At 44.1% G+C, this 18,998-nt stretch overlaps 1 protein-coding gene across 7 annotated transcripts in view; it reads left to right on the top strand.

The window, feature by feature from the left end:
• RNF170 (ring finger protein 170) overlaps positions 1-1,129 on the top strand; it is a 44,765-nt gene extending 43,636 nt beyond the window's left edge. For all 7 annotated transcript variants that reach the window (XM_039545695.1, XM_039545697.1, XM_039545691.1 and 4 more), the window contains one exon: positions 603-1,129. In XM_039545695.1, coding sequence (XP_039401629.1) covers positions 603-872 — 270 coding nt within the window. In that variant the 3' untranslated portion in view covers positions 873-1,129. The remainder of the gene's footprint in view (positions 1-602) is intronic.
• The last annotated feature ends 17,869 nt before the right edge of the window (positions 1,130-18,998 follow it).

Here is an 18,998-nt window from a genome sequence, read left to right on the forward strand (position 1 = left end):
AGGAAACCCCAGTTTTCTTCCATATTCTTAGATTTTTCCATACTTTCTTCCATTGCATTCTGCTTTCCTGAAATCTGTTTTTGTTGATTTACCTGTTCTTAAATATATACCGCTGCATTCTGTGAGTCTTCTCTTTGCTATAATGAGTTCAAGCCCCTTTCTTTATTGTACTGAACTAATATAACTTGTAACCATTGATTCCAAACTTCTCTATTATTGTTATATCCTCAATCAGTTACTACTTATCTGTAAGAAATGGATCCAGAATAGTTTCTCCACTGCTTGCTCTTGCTACTTGGTGAATCATAAGTTATCTTCTGTGTCAATTAAGAACCTCTTTGATGCTAGTTTTGCTGTGTTTCTTGCCCAATAGGTGTCTTGGCAGTCAAAATCTTTCATGCATTCGTTATACTGTGGTTTCAAGTACCAGGTCTATAAACTTTGTTATGTGACATAATGGATTCCAAAACTGGTGAATGTGATAGAATCAATGTTTTGCTTTAAACAAAAACAAACAAAAAAAATCCCATTTAAGAAGTATTTATGTTGGCATTTTGTATGATGTTGCAAAGATTAATTATTTCTGTTTTGTTTGTTCATAGATTATGGAAAGAATTATGGATTTACCCACTTTACTGCGGCATGCTTTCAGGGAGATGTTTACTGTAGGGGGCCTTTTCTGGATGTTCCGTATCAGAATATTCCTCTGCCTTCTAGGAGCTCTGCTCTATCTGGCTTCACCTCTGGATTTTCTTCCTGAAGCCCTCTTTGGAATTCTGGGATTTTTAGATGATTTCTTTGTCATCTTTCTGCTGCTGATATACATCTCTATCATGTACCGAGAAGTGATAACGCAGAGACTGAATAGATAATGAGTGGAAACAACCGTGACTCAGACGTTTGTGTAGAAAGCTGAACAAAGGGACCCATGACACAGTATGACGTAGTAAATCACCTGTATAAACTTTCAGTTTTTGAATTTAATAGCTTATAGTCAATTATTTTATGCAAATGTGAGGGGTTAAAATGTGGTGATGCTTAACTGGAATTTTTAATTTGTGTGTTACATACGCTTAAATATTGAAGAGGTTAGATTTATGATGTAATAAATTACCTACATCTGCTTACACCCAATGAGCAATTGTATGTAATGCAAGATAATGCTAGTTATAAAACACCTCTTCATGTGTGGTTTGTGAAAGGGAAGTTCTATTTAAGTGATGTCAGGACTTAAAACAAAAAAGAATTCAGATTAGCTTGACGCATTAAGACACTTCAATATATACTTTATCAAATTGCTTAATTCTCACTGTGGTGGGTCAGAGTATTTTTAAATAACAATAGTTTTTCATATCTGTCTATGCAGGAAGAAACCCAAAGACAGCATTACAGTTAACACAGTGAATTTTACTGCTGTACACAATTCATATTGCACAAATAGAGGAAAAAACACTTCAGTATTGCTTTAACTGCACTATGTATAATGATATATATTTCCAACTATTTTACTTTTCAGTTTTGGGAAAAAAGGCTTTCCATTAGGGTCAAGATGAAGAAACCAGGAATAGTCAACACTTTGGTGACCGGCACTGAGTAATAATTTTTCACGTACATTTTGTGTACATTAGCAGTATTTGAACGTCGAGTAAGTTGCACTGTTGTAAGCCCTACTTTATGTACCCGTGCAACACATTTACACGGGGGGGGTTGCATCAGTGCAGCTACATCAAAGTAATTTACCACTGCAAAAAAAAACCTTAGGTTTTTAGTAGCAATTTGTTTAAAAGTGGAAATCCAAAGTGTATGTCATAACTGGATAATTTTCACACTTAAAATTTTACCTGAATATGGATGGTAATTCATCCATATTCAGATGAAACCAGTAACTATTCTTTCTCACAAGTTTGTACCCAATAAGTTTAAAACAAAACAGTAACATGGGGACATAAAAATCTGCTGGAAAATTCAAAATCTCTACGATTTTTTTTTTACCCTAAATGTTTGGAATTTGTGGGTATTTTTAACACCAGATATCACAAGCTACAAGGTGAATTATTTGAAAATATTCTCATTGTGTGAAATCAGTGCTGCTAGAAAACTCAAAATCCTCAAGCCATTCTGTGGGAATTCAGTGCTTTCTACTTGGAGGAAAAATATTTTTGAAGCAAAATAGCAAACATTCTAACTTTCTGAATACTTGAAAATAAAATGAATAGAATAAGCGATCCTTTGTATGTTCACATAATGTGGGTTGGGACATATTTTGAAATAGCCTCCATTAATATAGTCTCCATTTTCTGATCATGCAAATATATGTGCATACAATTTTGAGTGTTTATACATGTGTAGGAAGATGATGGGATTTTTTCATTGAATGCTTTTGGTTAATGGGTTTTGCAGAGTCTGTCAGTTTTGTGGTGTTGTATCAGTGCTTAAAGTGCACATCACTGGTTTTGCCTTTATAAATATAAGATAGGGTTTGGTTTTGGGGAGGGCGTGTGTTGGCTTTTTTTAAATTTGCCCTTGAATATCCAAAGTCATGTTATGATTTAACTGGATTGTTGAACCTTTCTTCGCACGTATCTTCCATTTGAGATGGGTGAAAAGAGAAAATGGAGGCGATAAAAACAAAAAAATTAAAAAAGAGAAAGACATAGTGTATGCTACTGGCTTTGGCTGCCTTTAGTGTTTTTTAGCACCTCATCTTTTCCCTTCATTTTGTCATCACTAATATACGATGACAACTTGCTGGCTACCTCAGTTAAATGTCAACATGCTGATACTACAGTATGTGAATCTTGCTTGATATTCAAGGAACTTAAATCCTGCCTGATATATGCACATTTAAGATAACAAAGCAAGGTATTATAGAGAGTCAGGTGCACAGATCTGCGCATTGCTGCTGTAGGCAGAGCTCTCCAAGAGGTCCCACCTGCTCTTTTTAGCTGGTGGCAATATTGAAAAGATGATTGTAGGACTGATAAACTTATCCTCGTACATCTTTTGGGGCTTGGCCATCATGAGTCCTGTCGTCACAAATAACTTCCTCTTTATTTCCTGAGAGAACGGTCCAGACTAGTCATTCTGGTAAGAATGTCATCCTTTCCTAACCTTGATATCCCATTTCTCTGTTTCTCCCACAGATGTCTTCACATTTTTGCCCGTGCCACTCTTTACACCTAGAATGCCCTCCCTCCTCTGATCCACAAGACACTCCCTGAATCTCCTCATTCAAAGCCCTCCTTAGACCCACTTCTGCCATGATGCCTATGCAAAATTAGCCAACTAAGGAGTCTGTTCATAAACACTCTCTTTAGTATGTGAGCTCATGCTCAAGCTGTCACTGAGTAAGTGCATAATCTTACTGATGTTACTCTGTTTCCTCCCCTGCCCCTTCCTGTCTGTCTTGCCAGGCCGTGCCTAATTTTAAGCTCTCTGGGGCCAAGGATCCTGTCATCTTTCTGAGTGGGAGGCACTCAGCTCACCTTTGGGTGCCGATAGAAATAATATAGGCTTCAGTCCAGCAAAGCACTTAAGGATGTGTGTGTAAGTGCTTGGCTGAATTGGGACTGCCTATCCTACCTGTAAAAACTATGCCAATTGATGATATTCTCATGTGTAGTATGGATATTTTAAGTATGTAGTTTGACTGACAGTTTTCAGCACTCTGTATGGTTAAGGAAGCAAGTGCTGTGCTCAGCTCGGTTATACAGGAGCAAAGGATGAGGCCAGTATGCTGAATTTGCTCATTTACTTTGCATCCATGCATTCCTGCATAGATACCTTCCTTGTCGAGGAGAAAATTCTTCACCAAACCACTGATTATCAGTATTTATGGAAAGAATGACTGGATCATGCTGCCCTTATTTCAGATGATTCTGTTGTTGTGTGACAATGTGTGTATATAGAAGCAATGTATTTTTCATGCACTCAGTGCTGTGGTATCTGAGCACCTATATGGATGCTTCTGTAATTCTTCACAGTAAATGTAAATTGCACTTACAAAACAATGCTTAACAATCCTCCTCCTTTGACTAGATGCAGACCTGTGTTCCACTTAGGTGTGTGCATGCCCAGTGCACCGGAACCAGAGACTTTTGCCTAGCCTGTGGCAGTGGCTCCTCCTCTGGTGATATAAGGTGGGGTCAATCTGAGCCCCCTCAGTTCCTTCTCACCGCCAGTTGCTGGAGTCTTTGCTCCACTCCCTCTGTCTCCTTGTCCCTTTGGGTGTTGGCTGGTCCACTTTTACAATGCTTGGGACTCAATTACCTCCGACAGCTGAATCCTAGATACTATCAGATCAGGCTACACAATCCAGTTCCTCTCCACGCCCCGTTCCCACCTCCCTTCCCCGTACCTCCTTGAGGATCCGTCTCACAAGACACTGCTCACCAAGCTGGTCAGCTCTCTGTTGAAGTTGGGAGTGGTGGAGAAAGTTCCACAAGAACATTGAGGTGATGGCTTTGACTCCCGGTACTACCTGATTCCTAAATCCCAGGGCAGGATGAGAGCCTTTCTCAACCTTTGTGGCCTCAATAAATTCATCAAGTACATGAGATTCCGCATTGTCACTCTATCGGCAATCCTCCCCATGCTGTCTCAGAATGACTGGTTTGCTGCTCTGGACCATCAGGATGCTTACTTTCAGATGGTGATTCTGCTGGGCCTTAGGAAGTTTCCGCATTTTGTGGTAGAACACCGCTTTCAGTGTACGGTTCTCCCATTCGTCCTCTCTTCTGCCCACTGATCTTCACCAAATGCATGGCGATGGTCTTGGCATATTTCAGGAAGAAGGGAATCCACACCTTTCTGTACCTCGGTGACTGGTTGCTGAAGGGTGGCTCCGGAGAGGAGGTTCTCAACCACATGGGCACAGTGTTGTTTGCTCAACCATCTGGGACTCATTTTAAATACTGCAAAGTCAACTTTGTCTCCCACTCTGAAAATTGAGTCCTATTAGATTCAATGAGGTCAAGGGCTTTGAGGCAGTACAACAGATGTGCCTCAGTCTGCAATCTATAATAATATAATAACAATAATTGGAGATATACCTATCTCCTAGAACTGGAAGGGACCTCGAAAGGTCATCGAGTCCAGCCCCCTGCCTTCACTAGCAGGACCAATTTTTGCCCCAGATCCCTAAGTGGCCTCCTCAAGGATTGAACTCACAACCCTGGGTTTAGCAGGCCAATGCTCAAACCACTGAGCTATCCTTCCCCCCATGACCGTCACGTGTGTCTGAGCCTGCTGAGCCACATGTCTGCTTCCACACAGGTAGTCCACTTCACCAGGTTGCACCTTCTCCCTCTTCAAATGTGGTTCAGAAGAGCTTACCACCCTGAATTCTCTGGACAGGTTGGTGCGCTTTTCTTCACCAGTCCTAGATTCCTTGTGCTAGTAAGAGTCCCCACACGGTGTGTGCCAAGGAATCCCCTTCACTCGGCCGTCTCCGACCAAGTCAGTGGTTACCGACACTTCCCTTCTGGGTTGGAGGGCACATCTGGACTTGTTGAGGGTGCAGGACCTGGGGTTGGAACAGGAAGCTTCACTGTATATCAATGTGTTGGAATTTCAGGCCATCCACAGTGCATGTCATGCCTTCCAAGACCGCATCCAGACACTCAGTGTTTCACATACTCACCGACAATACCACCACAATATACTATGTGAATAAGCAAGGAGGGGCACATTCTAGGTTACTCTTCCTGGAGATGATCAACCTATGGCAATTTTGCATCGAAGAAGACATTACCCCCATAGCAATCCATTTACTGGGTATGTAAAATCGTCTCACGGACCATTCCAGCAGAGTTTTCTCCCAGAGCCACAAGTGGTCCCTGAAGGGGAGTGTTCTCTGGGTCATCTTTGCAACATGGGGCATCCCTGCAATTAACCTGTTTGCAATGAGGGATAACAGGAAATGTTAACTATTCTGTTCTTGAGGGGGCCTCAGCCTGAGCTCCCTCTCCAGCACCTTCCACTGCACCTGGCAGTTGACTCTTCTGTATGCCTGTCCACCTATTCCGGTCATTCCACAAGTCATTCTCAAGCTCAAAGCCGATCGAGCCAAGTTCATCGTCGTTGCTCCTGCGAGACATTGCTGGTTCTCAGATCTCCTTGCTCTGTCAATTCAACCTCCCATTTCACTTCCTTTCCATCCCGACCTGCTCATGCAGAGCCACAGCCAAACCTTCGATCCTGCAATCAGTTCCCTGCACCTCACAGCGTGGCTGCTGCAAGCCTAACGAAGAGGAAGAGTGGTGCTCAGAGGCTGTCCAGCAAGTTGTACTCAGCAGTAAGCAGTTCTCCACTCGGATGATCTACTTAGCAAAATGGAAGAGGTTCGATCTGGTCCATGGTTCGCGGGACCCAACCAAAAGAGGTTTCTATCCAGGACATCTTGGAGTTACCTGCAACATCTTCAGAAATCAGACCTTGTGCTGTGCTCAGTTCACTGAGAGCGCATTTGGCAGCGATACCAGGGTTCCATTCCCTGATTCAAGGGAAGTTAATTTTTCCCACTGCCATGGTGATGAGATTTCTGAAGGGGCATCTCCCCTTACATTCTCCTGTCTGAGAATCGGTTCCCTGGTGGGACCTAAACTCGGTTCTGACAGCTCTGATGGACCCGCTGTTTGAACCCCTTGTGTCCTGTCTGCTGCCTCTCCGTCTCGGAAAACCGTGTTCCTGATAGCCATCACTTCAGCAAGAAGGTGTGTGAGTTGCAGGCCCTAATGGCTGAGCTGTCTTACACTCAGTTCTCCAAAGACAAGGTAACGCTGTGACCCCACACACAGTTTTTATTCAAGGGGGTCTCTCTGGTTTATCTAAATCAGGCAGCGTATTTACCTGTATTTTTTCCCTAAACCACTCTCTTCCCTGGAAGAACTGTGCCTCCACACTGTGGATGTCTGGCGATGTGTAGCCTTTTTCTAAATAGGACTAAACCGTTGCATGCTTCACCTCGCCTGTTCAAGTCATGTGGCTGCATGAAGGGGCAGTCCTCTCTGCACAGACCATCTCTAGATGGGCAATACCCTGTGTCAAGACTGCGTATGAGAGAGCTTCGGTCACACCTCCCCAGCGGATACGGGCTCACTCCATGAGAGCGCAAGTGATTTCAGCAGTGTTCCTCAGGGACATTTCCATACTGGATATTTGCAGGGCTGCCACGTGGCCATCCATACTTAGGTTTAGGGACCACTATGCTATTATCGCCTCTTCCAGAGCAGATGCAGGCCTTGGAAAGATGGTCCTGCAGTCCCTATTGCAGTAGACTCTGAGCCCCACCTCCCGATTGGGGTACTGCTTGCGAGTCACCTAAGTGGAATATACACAGCTGCATCTACTCGAAGAAGAAACGGTTACTGGCTGTAACTGTGGTTCCTTGGGATGTGATGCAGACATGTATTCCACAGCCCACCCTCCCTCAGCATCAGTCTCTCCTCTCAGGGGCTTCCAGTGCAAAGGAACTGAGGGGGTCAAGGTGCTGCCACCTCATATAGCCAGGGAGGGGCCGCAGCCATGAAGCACAAGTACTGCCCCTCTACAGGCAATGCTAGACAAGTCTCCGGTTCTAGGGGCACCAGGCGCGCACCCCTAGTGGAATACATGTCTGCATCTCAATTTGAAGAGCCACCATTACAGTTTTTTTCAAAACAACCACCAGTAGCCCATCAGTAGAGGGGAGTCTTTTTGTGAAGGACCCCAGCATGAACAGAGCCCTCACCCCAAAGAAAGGGATGCACTGTTAACATTATTCATAGGGATTTTTCTCTCAAAAAGTCCTGGGCCCATGTAGATAAAAATTTGAAAGACCTGGCAGCAGCAAAGCGCCAATGGAAAAAATGACAAGCCCTGAAAGATTTTCATAGCTTTCCAATAAGCCATGAACATTAACAAGGGAACAGCCAAAACAGCATGTCCTAGCTCCCATAAAATATCCTGCAGCATCCCTAGGCCTCACAATGACCCTTATCACAAGTACTGTATAGAATTGCTTGTTGCCGAGTTGGTTGTGACTTGCAGCATTGATGTCATTGGTAACAAGGGACTGGGCTAGAAGTTGGGATAAGAATATAGCCAAAGGTCTCCCAACAGCTGTTTGGGGCTAGGGTCTGTGTGGGGCTAGGGTCTGTGTGCTGCACTAAATAAAGCCTCTAAAGCAAACACAATTCTAAACTGTCTGTTTTTTACTGATAATAAATCACTGTTAAAACAAGAGTCTCCTTGCTGATTTTTTTTTTACTGGTTTTGTGGGTTCGACTCTGTCAAGTTTCCTTCCCCACTCTGAACTTTAGGGTACAGATGTGGGGACCTGCATGGAAACTTCTAAGCTTAATTACCAGCTTAGAGCTGGCATCGCTGCCACCACCCCCAAGCACCACTACTTCCCTGGGTAGCCTTGAGAGACTTCACCAATTTCCTGGTGAACACAGATCCAAACCCCTTGGATCTTAAAACAAGGAGAAATTAACCATCCCCCTCCTTTCTCCTACCAACTCCTGGTGGATCCAGATCCAACCCCCTTGGATCTAAAAAACAAGGAAAAAATCTATCGGGTATTAAGAAAAAGGCTTTTAATTAAAGAAAAGAAAGGTAAAAGAAAACCCTCTGGGAGAGATTAGCATACCAGCTACTCTCACAGACAACAGATTCAAAACACAGAGGATGTTCCCCTGGGCAAAAATCTTAATACACACAAGAATACCCAAATTTGATAATTCCCTTAATGGTACCAAGACAAGTTACAAAGAAAATAAACATAAGCCTATTTATCCCTTTCTAAAACTTACTATTCTGATAAGAGGCTGGTTCCTTGATCTTTTTCACTCCGGCTGAAACTGAAACTCTCAACAAAGGAAAATTTCCCTCCTTCCTTTTGAAACATCTTGTCCCCCCATTGGTTCCTCTGGTCAGGTGTCAGCTAGGCTAGGTGAACTTCTTAACCCTTTACAGGTAAAAGAGGCATTAACCCTTAACTATCTGTTTATGACAGACTCTCTTCTGTTTTCTCCCCTCAAACTTGGTTACAGACACTTTTCTTTAAAAATACAGTCTTCCAGAGTTATTCTTACTGGGTGTTAGCTCCTTAGGGCAAGACAGCTGGAGCTTGCTCTTAGTGGTGGTTTTGTTGTTTTTAACCTTGGAGGGCAGTAGCAGTAGGATAAAATGTGGACCAGGTCACCCTCACTGAGCATAAACACTGCCCTCTGTGTGTTCCAGCCAGTTCCTTCAGTCAGACAGGAAGCAAAGCTCCCAGAATAAGCCAATACAGATGGTCAATTTTCGTTTCAAAAAAATGCCCAAAGTAAAATAGGAAAAAGGTGCTAGCCCTACACAACTTAAAAGAAGAAAATCCTCAAACTTGGCAGGCAGGCACCTGAGAATCCTGTTGAGTGAGTGAGAATCCTGTTGAGTGACTCAGACAAGTTGAAGAAGGTAGTGTCATAGTTGTTGTAGGGAGTCAAGCAAAGACGACCCCCTGGGTGTGATTGTACCACACTGCAACCTATTTCCACTTGGACTTACAAGTCGTGCTGGATGGTTTCTGAGATTCTAGGAAGACATGAACCACCTGCTGAGAGATACCAGGCCTATGACTGCACCCTGTCAGGAGCTCTTGGGCTGGGACAGAGTCAGGTGCCCTGGTTACAGCACTCATCCAGGATGCGGGAGACAGGTTCAAATCCACTGGGCTATGTGATGTTCTGAGGTGGGGCTCTCAATCTTTCCTGGTGAAGCTGTGTGGATGCCCACCAGCAAACATTTAGCCACCTAAGGAACTTTAAAAGTAGAAATATAGGCACCGAGGGACTTGAAGCACCTCCAGTGTTAGGTGGCAGTTGGGGTTTTGAGGATCTATATTTTGGATGCAGGCATCCTGATTCCTGTGTGAATCTAACCCATAGTTTACAAGAGCAGATGTAGAGGCATGAAAAAGAGGCAGCTCTTCCCAGAGCTTTGTAGATCAGCACAAAGAGCATGAACTTGACAGAAGGAGGCAGGAGGCCGCTGGAGGGATTTGAGCAGTGGTCTGATGTACAGATCCATTGTCCCCTTTTATCAAGGCTAATAAGTTACAAATTTGGTCCTGCCAAAATGCACTTTACTAATACTGACTAATGCAACCATTGTTTCATTCTGTCACTTGGCAGATGAACCAATTAGCCAGTGAAGCTCATTGCCACAAGATATTACTGAGGCCAAGATCTCAGCAGGATTCAGAAAAGGACTGAACATTTACATGGAGAACAAAAAATAATCAGTATAATAGTAGGTGGCAAAATGTAACGAGGTTGCATAGAGGTATAAATCCTTAAGCTTCAGGTATAAGCCAACCTCTGGCTATTGGGGGAGTGGAAAGAAACTTTCCCTGAAGCCAATTCTCTCTCAGCTGCTACTCAGGGTTTCTTACATCTTCCTCCAAAGCATCCAGTGCTGGTTACTGTCGGAGATGTAATACTGGGTGAATGGGCCTCGTCTGACCCAGTCTCTTATGTCCTATATTTCTAATCCATGTTAATGTTATGTACCAGTCAATATTGCTGACTTGTTTCCCTCTCCCCAGCATTTTTAATAGATAGCTAAACTTTAAAAAAAACAAAAACAAAAAAAAACCCCACAACTAACTTTTTCAGGGCATCTTACTGATTATTTACAATGTTCCATTTTATTACAAAATCTCAATGTTTGTCCCTTGTTTTCCAAGAGGATGATTTGTTTCTCATGATTAACAGATGCTTAATTGGTGGGAGGAAAGAGAGTAGCAAGTGCTAATATGAAGCCAATTGCTCATTGCTGGCAGGTGACTAATGAGGAGCAGTGGGTATATCAGGTGTTACTAATCATTTGGCTAGAATATGTGGTGCAGAAAGCTGTTCAGCTTCACAGTGACATATGTTCTGCTTCATATTCAAACTCTTATCTCCCCCTCCCCCCTTCTGGAAATGTACTTGCTACATTTGCAATAGACAGAGCTAGGAAGGGCTTCCATTTCAACTTGTACATTGTCACATTTTATACTGGAAAGTAACAACCACTTACTGCAAGCCCTCTGGAGTAAATAGCTTTCGGCTGCGGAAGTGGCTCCTGCGTACCCTGAGGATACATTCCTAGTTGTGATAGTTCAAAATCATGCCTCCAGCTTGGGCACTAGAAATTAGGACACTTGGTCAAAATCTGTTGCATTTGTTCTCCAAGTCATATAGAAAAATTGTGAGTTTTTAATGTCGATTTACTCAAAATACATATGAAAAACACGCAATAAACTCTTTAGCAAAGTATCAGAGTGGCAGCCTTGTTAGTCTGTATCAGCAAAGAGAACGAGGAGTCCTTGTGGCACCTTAGAGACTAACACATTTATTTAGGCATAAGTTTTCGTGGGCTAAAACCCAAATCAATTTGTTAGTCTCTAAGGTGCCACAAGGACTCCTCATTCTTTTAGCAAAGTATGTGTCACTAATGAGCTGCTTTAAATCAAGTGGATGGTTATTTTTTTAATACAGCTTTTTTTTTTTTAAACAATCAACCTGAAATCTTTCAGCTCCCTGCTTTGATGTTTTCTCCAGGGATCTTCCTATTCTGCTTTTTCCCTTGCCCCTTCCCTGCCTGAGTACAATGCTGAGGACCAAAAGAAAAATGAATAAAAATCACAACTTTGATAGGATAGTTGAAGATTTACATCTTTCTGAAATTTGCACCCTGATTTCAAGGGAATGTCTTTTCAAGTAAATCCAATTGCCCTGGATAAATACATGAGCCGGAAGTGCCTGTAAAGAGGATTGGCAGTTCAGCTAAATCATCAAGTCTTGGAGTTGTTAACCCACTGATGGTAGGTAGTTCCTATGCACAGCAAACTGGAAAAACCCTTCAGTGGCTTTGTTCCTCTCCTTCCCCTGGTCCTGTATCCCATGTGAATGGGGGCAAACAGTGCTTTGGTGTAGGGTATTGGCTTTCTTGAAGCTAGTGTCTTTTGGTTTGATAATTGTTTATATATGTCAATGAGAATACCAGGCATGGAATTCAAGTGGCACAACCTGATGCACTGGGCTACAAAAGCCATGGTTATATCCACACCAGGTTATATTCACACCATAGTCTATTTACATGAGGCTGGAGCCACACCTGGAGAAGCTAATCAGTGTGACCAGAAGTGCCAGCCACAAGCATCATCTCAAAAACCCTGGGACTTTTAAAATCATCAGTGTTGGGTTCTTTTTCATTTGGCTCCTGGCTTTTTGAGCCTTTAAGGTTCATGTTCTCAAGCTTTCCTTCACAACACCGAGGGCTAGAAACATCCTTTTAAAAAAATGAAATCTGAGATCCTTACATGAGTCCAGGAGCCAGGGATTCAAAAACACCACCAAATATCATGAGACCTGCAATAAAACCACCAGAGTTGGCAACCCTAAGTCATTGATACTCAGACTTGGAAAATCCCAGTCAGGATAGCCTTCAGATTCTGGCAAACCCTGCTCTGGCCTGAAATCTCTCCTGATGACTCACTTCATCCTCAGGACTCACAAGAAGCAAGCGAGTCAATAATGACGACACTTTCCGTGTCAGCAGCTAGAAGTGCACACAAAGAAAGTGAGTAACCTAATGGGTTTATTTCTGTAACCCTTGTCCTGCCTGACCTCATGCTCCCCTGCTGTTTAACTCCTGCTCCTTTAGCAAGTGAGCAATGTGGGGTGTGGATGGTGTCTTTCTTTTTGTACTGCAAGAACCTGATTTTCAAAAGAGCTCAGTCTTTGTCCTCAATAGGAGCTGCTGAGTGCTGAGATATTTTAAAAATCTGGCACTTCTGAGTGCCGTACAAGCCATTTCTTATAGTAACAGATGAGGAGGTCCTGGAGGCTCAGTCCATCAATGGCTATCAGCAAAAATGGGCAGGGATGCAACCCCATGCTCTGGGTGTCCTTAAACCTCCGACAGCCAGGAGCTGGGACTGGACAACAGGATGGATAACTTAATGATTTCCCTGTTCTGTTCATTCCCTCTGAAGCACCTGGCATTGACCACTATCCAAGACAGGATACTGGGCTAGATGGACCATTTGTCTGACTCTGTATGGCCGTTCTTATGAATATGAGGCAGAGGTGCATGAGAGGGGAGCTGTGTTGGAACAAAGGAGCCAAGACTCAACACTACAGATCCTTAAATGTCTTGCCTTCCTCCTGGTCAGACTCTGCTCTGAGACCCACCAATGTAAATCTGGAATAAATCTATTGATTTCAGAGCTGTTACTCCTGAGTGACACTGGTGTACCTCAGAACAGAATTTGTACAGAATAAGTACCAGAGTAATAAGAAATTAACTGAAATTTCCTTGATAATGTCTGTTGCACTCCTGGTAGTTTATCAACAAGGATAATTCTGAGTAATATATGGACAACTGCCTCTCTGTAACAATAATAACTAATAGCTAGAGCTGGTCAAACATTGTCTGATGAAGGTTTTTAGTTGAAAATAGGATTGAGTTGAAAATGAATATTTTTGTGGAAAAATAATTTTTTACTAACTTTGCCATTTCCCAGATCTTTTTGAATTTTGGGGGGAATAACCATTTTTTTCTAAATGTAAACATTTGTGGGGGAGCCTGACAATGTTCAGAATATTTGAAAATTTTAATTTCAAATCTGTGGGTTTCCCTCCCACTATCTGACTGTTTCTCAACTGGCAAAAGTTGGATAACTGGGAGAAAGTGTGGCCAAATCTACTTTTTTCCAATTTCCTAACTCTTTTTTTCCAGTTGGGAAACAGGAAGAAAGTATTGATAGTATAAATTTCAGAGAGAAAATAACATTAATACTTGAAAGTTACATTTAACAGCGAAACATGGGGAAGGGGAACCTACTTTCCCACAGCTTTGAAATTTCCCATGGGAAAATTGGCATTTTCCAACAGTAAAAATTCAAAGGGGGATTTTTCCCATGAAAATTCAAATGGGAAAAATCCCAGTTTTTCAGCCAGTTCTATATATCATTAGAAAAAGAAAACTACCATACTGAACCCAAACAGGGCAGTGTGACCTCTCCAGTGCTGCTGCAGCTTTGAAACTGGAAGAGAATAAATAAATAAATACAACTATGACATTGTTGGCATCACCGAAACTTGGTGGGATAATACACAAGATTGGAATGTTGGTATGGATGGGTACAGCTTGCTCAGGAAGGATAGACGGGGAAAAGGGGAGGAGGTGTTGCCTTATATATTAAAAATGTACACATTTAGACTGAGGTGGAGATGGACATAGGAGACAGAAGTGTTGAGAGTCTCTGGGTTAGGCTAAAAGGGGTAAAAAAAAAAAGCAAGGGTGATGTCATGCTAGGGGTCTACTGCAGGCCACCTAACAAGGTGGAAGAGGTGGATGAGGCTTTTTTTAAACAACTAACAAAATAATCCAAAGCCCAAGATCTGGTGGTGATGGGGGACTTCAACTATCCATATATATGTTGGGAAAATAACACCGTGGGGCACAGACTATCCAATAAGTTCTTGGACTGCATTGCAGACAACTTTTTATTTCAGAAGGTTGAAAAAGCTACTGGGGGGAAGCTGTTCTAGACTTGATTTTAACAAATAGGGAGGAATGCGTTGAGAATTTGAAAGTGGAAGACAGCTTGGGTGAAAGTGATCCATGAAATCATAGAGTTCACAATTCTAAGGAAGGGTAGAAGAGAGTACAGCAAAATAGATTTCAGGAAGGCGGATTTTGGTAAGCTCAGAGAACTGATAGGTAAGGTCCCATGGGAATCAAGACTGAGGGGAAAAACAACTGAGGAGAGTTGGCAGTTTTTCAAAGGGACACTATTAAGGGCCCAAAAGCAAGCTATTCCACTGGGTAGGTGTAGTGAGCCGGTGTGGCTCCCCGCCGCCCCAGAGGGAGAAGAGCCTGTCCAGAGGCCGGAGTGGGCGGAGCTAGGGAGCTCTGAGCCCGCCCCTCAGAGGGTCAGGCAGTGACCCGGAACTATAAAGGCCAGCTCTGAGCTCAGTAGGAGCCCAGCCGCTGGAGCGAGCAGACGTCACTAGCGGAGCCTGTGACTGGGAAACCCCCGTGGCCCCAGGCGGCCACCCAGATTGGCTGGGCCTGCCCTGCGCCCGCTATCCAGAGGAGGTGCCGGGCCTGCCCTGCGCCCGCTATCCGGAGGAGCTGCCGGGCCTGCCAATCAACCCTTGCTCCGAAGAACCCATGCTCCTGGATCCCCCAGAGGCCAACACCAGGACCCAGGTAGGGCCCAAGGGGAGTGTGGAAGTGGCCCGAGGGCAGCTGATCCCAGTCTGGCTGCAGCATTACCAGAGCCAATGTCGGTGTGTTGTGGCCAGGATCCCCACTGACTAAGCAGCGGATCTTTGGCCTTTCTAGGGCCCCGGGCTGGGACGCAGTGGAGTGCGTCCCAGCGTCCCCCCTGCCACCCAACTCCTGGGTGGCAGACTCCCCCCTCCCCTTGGTCTGAGCTGGGGCCTATGGTTACTGCTCAGCCCTGCCTGAGGGCCTGAGCCCCTGACTCAGCGTTTGTTGCCCTGCCCTGACCTAGGGCTGGGGCTTAATACTGTGTACTAAGATTGCTCAGCCCTGACAGAGCCCAAACCCAGACTTAGCGGTGTTGCCCCGCCCTGAGCCAGGGCCGGGCTAACCGCATTTCGGCCGGCTACAGCAAGGGCGACCAAGGGGAGACCCCCCGGGCCGGACTAATTCTCCGGAACCAACGGGGTGTAGTGAGCCGGTGTGGCTCCCCACCGCCCCGGAGAGGGTCAAGCCCTGGCGAACTCTTGTACAGTAGGAAAGATAGAAAATGTGGCAAAAGACCACCTTGGCTTAACCATGAGATCTTGCATGATCTAAAAAATAAAAAGGAGTCTCATAAAAAATAGAAACCAAGTCAAATTACGAAGGATGAATATAAGCAAACAACACAGGAATGCTGTGGCAAGATTAGAAAGGCAAAGGCACAATATGAGCTCAAACTAGCTACGGGAATAAAGGGAAACAAGAAGACTTTTCATCAATACATTAGAAGCAAGAGGAAGACCAAGGACAGGGTAGGCCCACTGCTCAGTGAGGAGGGAGAAACAATAACAGGAAACTTGGAAATGGCAGAGATGCTTAATGACTTCTTTGTTTCGGTCTTCACCGAGAAGTCTGAAGGAATGCCTAACATAGTGAATGCTACTGGGAAGGGGATAGGTTTAGAAGATAAAATAAAAAAATAAGTTAAAAATCACTTAGAAAAGTTAGATGCCTGCAAGTCACCAGGGCCTGATGAAATGCATCCTAGAATACTCAAGGAGCTAACAGAGGAGGGATCTGAGCCTCTAGCTATTATCTTTGGAAAATCATGGGAGACAGGAGAGATTCCAGAAGACTAGAAAAGGGCAAATATGGTGCCCATGTATAAAAAGGGAAATAAAAACAACCCCGGAAACTATAGACCAGTTAGTTTAACTTCTGTGCCAGGGAAGATAATGGAGCAAGTAATTAAGGAAATCATCTGCAAGCACTTGGAAGGTGATAGGGAATAGCCAGCATGGATTTGTAAAGAACAAATCATGTCAAACCAATCTGATAGATTTCTTTGATAGGATAACAAGTCTTGTGGATAAGGGAGAAGTGGTGGATGTGGTATACCTAGACTTTAGTAAGGAATTTGATACACTGTCATATGATATTATCAATAAACTAGGTAAATACAACTTAGATGGAGCTACTATAAGGTGGGTGCATAACTGACTGGATAACCGTACTCAGAGAGTAGTTATTAATGGTTCCCAAGCCTGCTGGAAAGGTATAATGAGTGGGGTTCTGCAGGGGTCTGTTTTGGGACTGGCTCTGTTCAATATCTTCAATAAGAGAAATGCAAAGTGCTCCACTTAGGAAGGAACAATCAGTTTCACACATACAGAATGGGAGAGACTGTCTAGGAAGGAGTACAGCAGAAAGGGATCTAGGGGTTACACAAGCTAAATATGAGTCAACAGTGTGATGCTGTTGCAAAAAAAGCAAACATGATTCTGGGATGCATTAACAGGTGTGTTGTGAGCAAGACACGAGAAGTCATTCTTCCGCTCTACTCTGCACTGGTTAGGCCTCAACTGGAGTATTGTGTCCAGTTCTGGGCACCACATTTCAAGAAAGATGTGGAGAAATTGGAGAGGGTCCAGAGAAGAGCAACAAGAATGATTAAAGGTCTTGAGAACATGACCTATGAAGTAAGGCTGAAAGAATTGGATTTGTTTAGTTTGGAAAAGAGAAGACTGAGAGGGGACATGATAGCAGTTTTCAGGTATCTAAAAGGGTGTCATAAGGAGGAGGGAGAAAACTTGTTCACCTTAGCCTCTAGTCTAAGGATAGAACAAGAAGCAATGGGCTTAAACTGCAGCAAGGGAGGTTTAGGTTGGACATCAGAAAAAACTTCCTAACTGTCAGGGTGGTTAAACACAGGAATAAATTGCCTAGGGAGGTTGTAGAATCTCCATCTCTGGAGATATTTAAGAGTAGGTTAGATAAATGTCTATCAGAGATGGTCTAGACAGTATTTGGTCCTGCCATGAGGGCAGGGGACTGGACTCGATGACCTCTCGAGGTCCCTTCCAGTCCTAGAATCTATGAATGCCACTGTGCTCAGCTGAACCTCTTCCTCTTAGGCAATTGGATTTCTCTGAGGGTGAAACTATTGGAAGTGGGAAGTGGCCATCTCCTATGGGCAGGAGAGAAGTTCTCTAGCCGTGGGAGGAGAAAAGGAGGCCACGGGAATCAGGCCCAGGTCAGGAGAGGCCTGAATAAATAGTCCTGAGTTAAGGAGTTCTGGCTTTGGGACAGGCACTAAGAAAGGACCTGGGAGAAGGAGCCTGAAAGGGAGTTCTCCAAGGAAGTCTCGGGGGAATCCTGCTAAGGGCCAGAGGTGGCTAAGGAGCTGGGACAGGGCTTGGGCTCAGGATGGCTTGGGGAGTCCAAGCCGTGAAGCTGCAGCTGGGGGAATGAGTTCCAACCTAGAGAGAGATCCAGTTGCCGGCAGCCTCAGAGCAGGGAGTTGGAATGACAAGGACCACAGTGAAGAGATGGCTGCCTGCCCAGATCCCACATGGCATCACCACAGGATGGGAAAGCAGGTAGGTCGGGATCACAGCTCGTTGAGAGCAGTGGTGAGGAAGTGCAGGATTAGCTCTGCTAGTTGCATGAGTGGCACTTAAGTGAAGTAGCCCACATTCTCACCTGCCAGCGAAGTTGTCCAGAATTTGAGGGAAGGACCTTCTCAGGCTGCGAGCCTTGCCTCTGAGTGCCATTCTCCAAGGGACCCACTGAGAGCTGGACACCCACCATGTTTGCCTACAGGATTTTGGTGCAGGTGTCCCATCTACCCCCTTTCCCACATTTCTGTGCTGTCTGGGCCCAAGCCTATCTTGGCCAAGAGGGAGCTGGTAGCTCCTCGTACTGCTAGTGATGTTTGGAATTAGGTTGATGAAATTCCTCTCAGACTGCCAAGCTTTCTGGATCATTCCATACTGGGTTCTCCTTGGCAGAATCATTCCTGGGTGTGAAGATTTTTCACTGCTTGTGGACATTTACTTTGCCCTACACAATCCACTGCCACTTCTGGAAGCTTCACAAAATGAACCCAGTGTACAATGAAACAAGGAGAGTTACCTCACCAGTCTGCAGCGCATAACGTACCTACTGTAGGTTATTTTCCTTCTTATTCAGATGTTACCTATCATTTCTTTTGCATTTTCTATTTTCTTTTATGCATTATGTTTGTGTGAGTTTCATCTGTCTAGGGTCATTATAACAAAATCATTTGTCTTTGAGAGCAATGATAATACAAATCTGACTATCAAGATAAAAATAATTCTTTCATTTGTGTTATATTGCCCTGCGCCTTGGGCAATAGACCGGAACCTCAGGAATTGTTTTCACATTTGGGCAAATTTTTTGGCACCGCCTTAGAGCCAGCCAATGTATATACAATATATTATATGCCCAGCACATAGTCTGCAAAT

The sequence above is a fragment of the Mauremys reevesii genome, linkage group 6, assembly GCF_016161935.1.
Source record: "Mauremys reevesii isolate NIE-2019 linkage group 6, ASM1616193v1, whole genome shotgun sequence".
NCBI classification, from domain to species: domain Eukaryota; kingdom Metazoa; phylum Chordata; order Testudines; family Geoemydidae; genus Mauremys; species Mauremys reevesii.